The sequence below is a fragment of the Hirundo rustica genome, chromosome 10 (assembly GCF_015227805.2).
Source record: "Hirundo rustica isolate bHirRus1 chromosome 10, bHirRus1.pri.v3, whole genome shotgun sequence".
In the NCBI taxonomy this organism is placed as follows: Eukaryota; Metazoa; Chordata; class Aves; order Passeriformes; family Hirundinidae; genus Hirundo; species Hirundo rustica.
In genome coordinates this window covers 25,735,958-25,745,787 of record NC_053459.1, presented here as the reverse complement: position 1 = coordinate 25,745,787, position 9,830 = coordinate 25,735,958, and the positions used below count along the sequence as shown (strand labels likewise).

The window sequence follows — 9,830 nt, the reverse complement described above, 5'->3', positions numbered from 1 at the left end:
CTTTCCTCAGAAACCATGAGTGTGCTCAACACCACAGATACTGGAATTCCTAGGACTGGCTCTCACAAGAAACCCATCCTCTGGTCTTCCTAATATATTATAGAATCCGTGTGACTGGCAGTAGTGACAATAATTTCTTGCCATCCTTTATTGAATAAACTTAGGTATATGGGATCTGAAATATTCTTCTATGAAACGAAAAAAATGTGTGAGTTATGCTAAAACATGACATTTGCCATAATTTCAAAATACAATCGATGGAAAATACTGTCAGGTTTTGATTCATCTTCATCATATAACAATGTTTGGTGAAGAGGGCTATTAAATATTAGAGCATTTCTAATTCAGTCTTTCCTGCAAACAGTCTTCCATCACATAGCGCACGAGATGACAAAATAAACATAAACCCAACCTTTTAATCCTAAAAAAGGAGAAGAAACACATGCCCTGAGGCACAGTCAACTGCGTAACATCAATAAATAAGAGCTTCTCATCCTGCTGCAACCCAAGAACTTTCTCAGGTTTGTGGATGTGTACATTTATTGGTCTGTAATGGCTCATCTTTGTATTATCTAGTTTCTGTACTATTTCAATTACATAACTGCCTCATGACATGTAAAAACTTGGACTATGAATATATTATTCATATCAGCTGACTCATTACGCGTTTTTATGTCAGTCCTTGCAAAAGAAGTGTTTTCTAATATGAAGAAAGATCATGTGTTGTAAAAATGATGATCCAGAACTAAGGCAGATATCTACCCACGACCTGAGCCCAGATTATGGGGTGTGTCAGCCACCTTAGTAAAATATTAACAGAGTTTGTGGGTGGTCATAGTAAAATGAGAGGCTGCCTTGAACGTAATTTCACTTACGGATGTTCAGAAAATTGACATCACGGCTGCAAGGACATATAAAAAAACAGCACAGTGCATTTTGGATTGACTGCAGGAACACTGACAGGAGCATTCTAAGGCTCGGCTCATTCATCTAACAACAGAAACTGGATTTTGCAAAGTATACCGAGAAGCTTCTTTTTATAAATCAGTTCTGAGAACATCTGAGAGATTTTATTTCGTCTTCAATTGTGTTTGCAATTCCTTTAAAGAAGCATGTGCACGGGAGGCTGTGCTAAGTGTCTGGGAAGTACTCTAATCCCCCTGGCCGTGCTCTGCACCCTTGCTAATATTTTGTTGTTTTTCCCTGGAGGAAAAGTAGCTGAAGACAGTGCACACATTACAAATGAAGTTTGGTACTTTGGAGGGATCTTGGGATCGGGTGTATTGGTAAGTATCTAAATTCAGACATTCCTATCTTCCCCCTACCCGCAGCCATGACTTGCATTGTTGAATTTTCTTAGGACTGCAAACTCCTCTTTGATAAATAAATAAGTTTTAAGTCATCCAAAGGCTTGGCAATAAGTAACAACCTAATGATTAAAAAAAGAATCAAAACAAAACAAAACAACCCCATAGAATTATTATATTTAAAAGAAGATGTAACTAGAATTCATCCCAATTCTACTGTTTATCTTTTATTGATAGATGATCTTCCCTGCCTTGGTGTTTTTGGGCCTTCAGAATAATGACTGCTGTGGATGCTGTGGTAATCGGAGCTGTGGAAAGAGGTTTGCGGTAAGTGAAAGGAAACATGGCAAAAAATGTAAAAGCTAAATTGTTCCTGATGTATGAATCTTCCTCTCACAGTCATCACGAGTCTAGGCAGAGGTTGCCTTGAGTGTGGGACACACAGCCCTGCCATTTGTTTGAGTGCTGGGAAGTGGAAATAGCAGGCTGTAAAAATTGTATTATGCCTCTGATATTTTACAACAGGTACCCCAATAGTATGACCTCACTGGATTTTGTCAGAAAAAGATACTCATAGTTAGTATCACAATAAAAATTAGTAGCTGAAAGATCTACACTTTGTTTTGCAGAGAACAACAGTTCTCTCCTTAGCCTTTTTTTGTTGGCAGCTCTTAAAATTACCCTGGAAGTGTGACACTACATTCCCAACTCACTGCAGGCCCACAAAATTAGTTGTATTTCATTAAATTCACAGGAAATTTCAGGAAGTAACAGACCTTGGGAGGTCACCTAATCCAATCTCCTATTTTAAGCAGTGTGGACAAGGCTCCACTATGAATTTACAGCTTCTTTTCACACTACAAAAGTTTTCAAAGGATACTTGCAGACATTAGTAAACATCTTAAGCATTTTAGTTTAAAAATTAAATCAGAAAAAAAATTTCTAGTAGGAAAATATGTCCTTTCAAAATGAATTCTTAGAATCAAGTAGATCATTACAGTTTTTTAAATAAAGGAACAGATTTTTAACTGAAAAAAAAAAATAAAAAAGAGAGAGAGAGATAAAAACAAATAGGAAAAGATTCATGCCTATGAGGTTGACCAAACAGTTTTCCCTAAATTCTGTCTTTGGCGCTGTCTTCATCCAATACTGACAAAACAGGTGGAACTTTGAGAAGGAAGAAATGGAGCCATCTGTTTCTCTTTACAACACTGCATGATCCATTTCCTGCAAGCAGAGAAGGGAAAGTAGTTGAGTTTCACAGAGTGCATCCCCCTCTACAAGTACCCGAGCACTGCGGTTTTGCTGCTGCTCGTGCAGGTGGTGCCCAGGGGCACGGTGACACGCAGTGCCCGCGGTCACACGCAGTGACCACAGCAAGGGCTGGCTGAGAGGCAGCCAACCTGCACGGGTGTGGTGCTGCCTGTACGGCAACCTGCCTTCTTTGAGGACAAAGGTGTTAGAGTGCAGCTGACTGGGAATATGAATAGAGTCAAGAGTACCAAGTACACTACTGAAAGAGTCCTATGGGCCTTATTACCATCAGCATGACTGAAACCCAAATGTGGTCTTGTATGTTAGCCGAAATCCATTATTATGATGCTTGCTGCAAAAGCTTAATTTTTAAAGTTTGCCCTGTGAAATATATCAGCATAAAAATGCATGCCAGCCCTCAAGACAAGAGTCTCGTGTCGAGGTCAGAGCAAAAACTCACATTGGACTTGATGATATTAGAGGTTGTTTCCAACCCAAATGATTCTATGACCTGAAAGTGTGGGGTTTTTTTCTTCACCTGTATCACTTCATTCCAATAAAGGACACTACCTCTACCTACAAATCGTTGTGGCTACAGGTATTTCAGAATTCAAGCAGGGCATTAATTCTCGCATGATTTACGTACGTACTAGTATATATGGAAAATTCTGTAATAAAAAGCCAGAAAAATAAAGGCATACTTTCCTATCCACTCCAATTGCACTACTAGAGCTTACACTGATACCTCTGATGGGATACAGTATACTATTATGAAACCTAAATGGAGATTCGGGAAGGAGAACTACAATTATTTGGTCCAAATATAACAAAGATACCAAAACTAACTTGTAAAGGATACTGTAGATTTTTTTTTTTTTTTTTTTTTTTAATGTCTTGAGTCGTTCAAGACTTCAGTCTTACTTGCAGTCTCCTGAAAAAACATCCAACAGCAGGGGAACAGGAGACCTGGAACAGGAGGCCCCAGAGGGGAGCAGTGCCATCTGCTGCCAGCCTCTGCCTTCTCCTCCTCAGGCACATGGGGACAGTGCTCGTAAAGTTTTAAAAACCAATACACTATGCATTACACATTTATTATGCAATGAAAACTAACAGATTTTAGCTGTTCAGGTGCTGATTATTTGAATATTAATAGCTGAATTTAGGGAATGTTAACTGGCATTAACGATGTATTCAATTGTTCAAATGAGAACCAAAATAACCTTCTTTTTCTCTTCATCAGATGTTTTCTTCTATATTATTTGCTGCTGTTGGAGTTCTGGGAGCTGGATACTGTTTTATTTTGTCAGCAGTAGCCATAAACAAAGGCCCTAAATGTAACACTGCAGAAAACTGGACCTACCCTTTCCAGGATGGGTAAGACAAGACAATCAGAAAAAAAAAAAAAATATACATGTTTTAAGTGTGTGAGATGATTAAAATTCCAAATCCGTTGTATGAATATGGGAATGATACCATTTGTCTAAATTATAGAAGCTCTTAGAAGTGCCTGCAGCACATAGAGACATTTCATAAGGTTCAAGAGCAGGGATGTAAGGAATAGCAAGTACAATCAAAACTACTGCGTTTCAGTGGGGCCAATAAAGAGAAATGTACAGCCTCTTCCTAGGTTATTCTTGGGATTATAAGTAACATATGAAGATAAATTCCACTTAGATTAATAGCAATGACATATTGAGAAACCTCTCAGAGTCCTGAAGGAATTGGCTGATGTAATTGCCAAGCCACTCTCCGTATTTGAAAAGCCCTGGCAGTCAGGTGGAGCCTCAGGTGGCTGGAAAAGAGGAAACAATACACTCATGTTTAAAAAGGGTAGAAAGGAGGACCCTGGGAACCATCGACCTCACCTCTGTGCCTGAGATCATGGAACAGTTCCTCCTAGAAGGTCTGATGATGCACATTGAGGACAGGGAAGTGATTTGGCAAGCCCTGCATGACCAACCCAGTGGCTTTCTATGAGCGGGTGACTCCATCAGTGGATAATGGAAGGACTGTAGAAGTAATTTTTCTGGGCACAATCCCCCACAGTATCCTGCTCTCTAAATTGGAGAGAGATGGATTTGATGGGTGAATTGTTAGATGGAGAAGAAAGTAGTTGGATGGTGGCCTCCAGAGGTGTAGGAATATATTTCCACATCCAAGCAGGTGTTTCTATAAAAGGGAAGAATTTTCAGCTTACCTTTAACCATATAAGGAAACCAAACTAGAAAGGACTGCGCCCTTTTCATCACTATTGGCTCAGCACCAACACGGGGGCCCTGGTTGGATTTTAACAATGTTTCTCAAAACCTGTAGCAGTTTCTATTGGCAAATTGCCAATAAAACCCTCCTCGGTCATCGAGCGCTTAAAGGATGAGGACATTGGTGCTCTAGGATTTTTAAGGTGTTTTTGGCCAGGTGTCAGAGGTTTCTCTAACACCTGTGTTTGGCTTTTCCTTTATTTCTGTATTGTTTGTTATTTTCCTTTTATTAAAACTTATTACTTTGCAAAACACCTCTGAAGAGCCATCTTGCTATTATTAAGCCATTTTGAAGAAGTGCTGGACACCCCCAGAGGCTTGATAAATCCTCATGTAGCTTATTCTATTCTGGCCACGTGTAAGATTTCATCACAGAAGGCGGCGGTCAGTGGCTCAGGATCCTTACAGACATCAGTGACAAGAGGTGTCCCTATGGGATCCCCACTGGGACAGGTGTGATTTCCTATCTTCATTAATGACACAGATGGAGGAAGCTACCAAGATGATCAGAGGGATGGAGCACCTCTTCTATGAGGAAAGGCTGCAAGAACTGGGATTGTTCAGCCTGGAGAAGAGAAGCTTCAGGGTGACCTGACTGTGGCTTTCCAGTACCTGATGGGAGCCTGCAAGAAATATGCAGAGGGACTTATTTATAAGAGCATGTAGTGACAGGACAAGATAATGGCTTTAAACTAAGAGTAGGCTTATGTCAAATATTAGGAAATAATTCTTCCCTGTGAGGGCAGTGAGGCACTGGCACAGGCTGCCTGGAGAAGGAGTGGATGCCCCATCCCTTGAAGTGTCCAAGGCCATGTTGGACAGGGCGTGGAGCAGCTGGGGACAGTGGAAGGGATCCTTGACAATGGCAGGGGCATTGGAACAAGACGATGTTTCAGCTCCCTTCCTACCCAAACCATTCTGTGATTCTATGATTATATCAAAATTTAATGGTATTAAAATAATTACAACATATAATAAATATATTAATAATACAATATAATGTAATGTAATACCATCTTATCTTATCTTATCTATCTCTGTATAATTTTATTTTTGCTACAGCATTTGGAAGCTGCTTGTTCCTCATGCTCTGCAACTCAAACATGTTTGCTGTCATGTATGTTTATCACTTAACCCCATCAATCCCACTGCTCTGGCTGAAGTCTTCAGGTTGAAAAGGAAAAAAAAAAATACAGATAGAGGATTATTTGTTCATGGGCCAGTGAGGGCTGGAAGCCAACTCCCTTGGTCTCATTCTGAGAGTCTTTGGAAATATGCTCTGTTTCAAACAGTTTTGGTTGCAGTTCAGAAATCACCAGACAAGAACACAAGTCAGCACTAAGACTATGCAGATGAAATATAGCCAGTGGTTAAGCAGTTTACAGTTATATCAAAATGTGAAGGTAAAAATTATGGAAGTTATTACCTTTACTTTAGTTGAGGCATTTGAAACAACAAAAGCTGTTATTTTCAGCTCAGTGGGCAAGAAGTGACTTGCATTATTTCATGATTTGTTTTGATAATTCAGTAGTTTTGATTACAATGTAGTTCCTTGTTCCCAACTGTACGTTGAGATGCTGGATTACATGCCCTGATCACAGTCGTCCCCCCCGCTCCCCCCTCAAAATGCTATAATCAAGTAAAAGCAGCAAAAATGCCCCTGACAAAACACTGGAACAGATAAAACTCATTTGGCAATGCTTGGCTAAGATATTTTCTTCCCAAAACAGTAAAAGCGGCTCAATTGTATCAAACACATACTTGTCTCCAGTTGCTCCCTTCTGATGTCTTTCTGGTATCTTGTTTTTTCTCAAATCACTTGCTACAACCTAGAAACTAAACTGAAGTCTATTTCTAGGTAAGTAGCACCGGTGTGACAATGGAAATTCTCACCGAAGTGAACAGAACCTCAGCCATGTCACAGCAGTGACAACCTCTCAGTGGTGAGAGACCTCCCTTATGAGTCGATAGTTTTCTTCCTAACTATTTTGTTTTCCTGCAGGGATTACCTGGCCGACCATGCACTGTGGGAGCTGTGTAACTCACCTGACAATATTGTCCCATGGCACCTGACCCTCTTCTCCTTGCTGCTGGTCATGAGCGGTATCCAGGGAGTGCTCTGTGGCATTCAGATGGTGAACGGCCTGTTTGGAACGCTCTGTGGGGACTGCAAGTGCTGTGGATGTTGTGGGGTGAGCGACTGACAGTTCTCCTTTGTTATTCTGTGTACTGATGGGTTACACGCACACCTCTAGCTGACAGTCAGGGAAACTAAACCGACCTTCCTTCATCTCCAGGATCACGTTTTCTAACATATTGCCAAAACCCTACACTGTTGCCATTAGGAAATAATACAATCCTTTGGAAGTCAGAGCAATAGTAGCCAGGAAATTACCTCTGTGTTTTTATTCTTCCAGGGAGATGGAACTGTCTAACAAATAGGAATACTGCAGACAACTCTCCTCACCCTGGGAGGATCCCTTCTGCAGATGCTCCACAAAGCAGCCCAGAGATGCACTGGCTCCGGCCAAGAAGATGAGAATGAAGGGCTCTTCCTCCCAGCAGTGTTATGAAGCCCTGACTCGCTTTCCAGCCTTCCTGAAATCCCTCATCATGGAATAAAATAAGTGAAATATAACTCTCACATTCATATTTATTTTTGTAGAACAGCTTCCATTTTAAAAGAGGGTATTCTCAGGCAAAATACAAATTTCGGTTACAATTTTTATTTGGGTCAGTTAGGTAGCTTGTAACTCAAAGCTTCCAATCTAGACATGAGTGCAAATGCAGTTTATTAATCTTTTTGTAGAAATTCAATTTAGCTGTATTTAGCACAGTGCTATGAAAGAGATAGGAAAGACAATAAGAGAGCTAGCTCAAAAAGGCAAAAATACCTTTTAGAAAGAACTTACAAAACTTTAAAAGAAAAAGCTACTTTCCAATGGAATCAAGGAGAAAATAAGAGGGATTGTAGACATTTGAGAGATTCAAATCAACCAATAGGCTTCTTTAAAAAAATTCTTGAACGAATTTTTACAGACAAGCTTGCCAGGCTGGATGTCTCAACGCTTCTTGATATTTGCCATATCTGTTCCCTAAAATTTTCCTCCTGAAATAATGTTTCCGTGGCCTGTGCTTTCAGAAAATGTATTTCATGTAGTGTGATTTATACTAGGAGATATCTGAAGAATCTAGAAGTACTTAAAAGCACTGAAAGCTCTTAAGCAATATGTTAAAGAGAAATGTTATGAGTTTGATATAGGCAAAATGTTAAACAGTTTGATATAGGTACTGAGTATTATGTTGTATAAGATGATAAATTGCAAAAATACCCTCTTCAGAAACAGCTGTCTGTCCCACCTGTTCTACTGTATTGCCCAGGAATTTGAGAGTACCCTTTATTTCAACACACACTGTGCACCGTCTCACATCTAATCTTTCATCTGTGATGAGCAGCTGTCCTGCACCTCATCTCACATTTGTCTTGTTTGATTTATATTAAGCCTTTGGGAACAAGGAAATGTTTCTCATCAGTGTTCAACAAAAGGATGAGGAGCTGCATAGCATACAACTTTGATATATCAATAAACAGAGTATAGAAAACTTTGTGGGAGATGGGATAAGAAATAACAGGCAGCAAGCTATGATACCTAAAACCAAAATCAATGAGCTACAGCTTCTAAGAGACACCCAGCTCCATGATGTCTTTCTAACACGAGCTAATACATAGCAGATACTGTCACAAGGTGCACACATTTCATCTTGTGATCCAGACTGCATTCACACCTTGGCCTTCAGGTGTATTGAAAAAGGGTAAATAGCCAGAACCAGTAGCCCAGATGAACTCACACTTTGACGTGCCAACAATGGTGTTTGCAAATCTATTCAGCTAAAGCTAACAACTGAGGCTCTCCCCTAGCACTTAATTTCAAGCGAATCACACCTCTGCAGTGTCAATTCTGCAGTAACTGGAGATTGTTCTGTATTTTCACTCAGCAAAGCATCCAGTAAAATCAAGGAGAGGGACTAATCACAGATCCTCATAAGAGAGAATGATGTAAAAAAACAGTGTTAATTCTAGAAAAGAAGGCACAGATAAAGAGTGCAGCACTGGGAAGGGACAGAAAGATGATGGTAAGAAAGAAGCCACAAACACGGATAACTGAAAGTGTTAACAGACTTCAGGAACCCTGACCAACTTAAATCCACACCGTGTTATAGTGAGCAGAAATATCAACATACAGTAATACAGAAGTAAAAATAATAGTAGCCAAAAGAAAGAATATTAGCATTCTCTGTAAAATCTCAGAAATACCCATGCTGGCTGAAGCTTCATTATTCACCCATAAATATTGGCTGCTGGGCGACCAGGGTGCTGAGAGCATGGCAACCTCGATATTGCATGGCACTGTTTCAGCTGAGAGCTATCATAAAAGGACACACATTGGTTATTTAACAACTCAGATTACAACATGTGGAGCGTGCGCATGTGATTTTGAGCCCATGCACTTCAGCGGAACAAAACTGGTTCAGCCCCTGCACAGTTGAAGAGTATACAGTTAGTTCTCTTTTTTTTGATTGTCTTCAATAAATAGACTGCAGAAAAATGGTATGTTAATCACAGGACAGTGTCACCTTTTGGGGGATGATGCATTGACTGGACGCTCTTTGCAAAAGGTTCATCTCTAAAGGAAGAAAGATATACAATGTTAAAAAAAAATGTGCTCAGACCAAAACAAGGGACGTTTTGTCACATCATTCAAGTCCTGGATGTTCATCACCTGTCTCCAGTTCAACTTTAGCTCCCTCCTCATGGATTGTACATTACTCATAGTGCCACCAGCTGCAAAAGAAAGCAACATCAAACCCTGGAGCCATTCCAGCTGTCAGAGGGTGGGAAGGCTGACTTCTTCTGTTACTGATATGGGTCTTTGCCCCCATATTTTAATTCAAACGTATACTGAATTGAATATACATATTGAATATACAGATATGAATAACTGAATATACA

General features: G+C 40.0%; 1 protein-coding gene across 1 annotated transcript; it reads left to right on the top strand.

Moving 5' to 3' along the window:
* The first annotated feature begins 1,092 nt into the window (after nucleotides 1-1,092).
* Nucleotides 1,093-7,380, top strand: TM4SF4 (transmembrane 4 L six family member 4). Its single transcript, XM_040074481.2, has 5 exons — nucleotides 1,093-1,286; nucleotides 1,545-1,634; nucleotides 3,802-3,935; nucleotides 6,822-7,011; nucleotides 7,237-7,380. Exons 1-5 carry the CDS (start codon nucleotides 1,113-1,115, stop codon nucleotides 7,252-7,254), a joined length of 606 nt encoding a protein of 201 aa, XP_039930415.1. The 5' UTR covers nucleotides 1,093-1,112; the 3' UTR covers nucleotides 7,255-7,380.
* Nucleotides 7,381-9,830: the final 2,450 nt, after the last annotated feature.

Coding starts and splice junctions, on each gene's coding strand:
- TM4SF4 (XM_040074481.2), top strand. CDS start 1,113: ATGTGCACGGGAGGCTGTGCTAAGTGTCTGGGAAGTACTCTAATCCCC. Junction 1,287..1,544: donor TCTTGGGATCGGGTGTATTG/GTAAGTATCTAA, acceptor TTTTATTGATAG/ATGATCTTCCCTGCCTTGGT. Junction 1,635..3,801: donor GCTGTGGAAAGAGGTTTGCG/GTAAGTGAAAGG, acceptor TCTCTTCATCAG/ATGTTTTCTTCTATATTATT.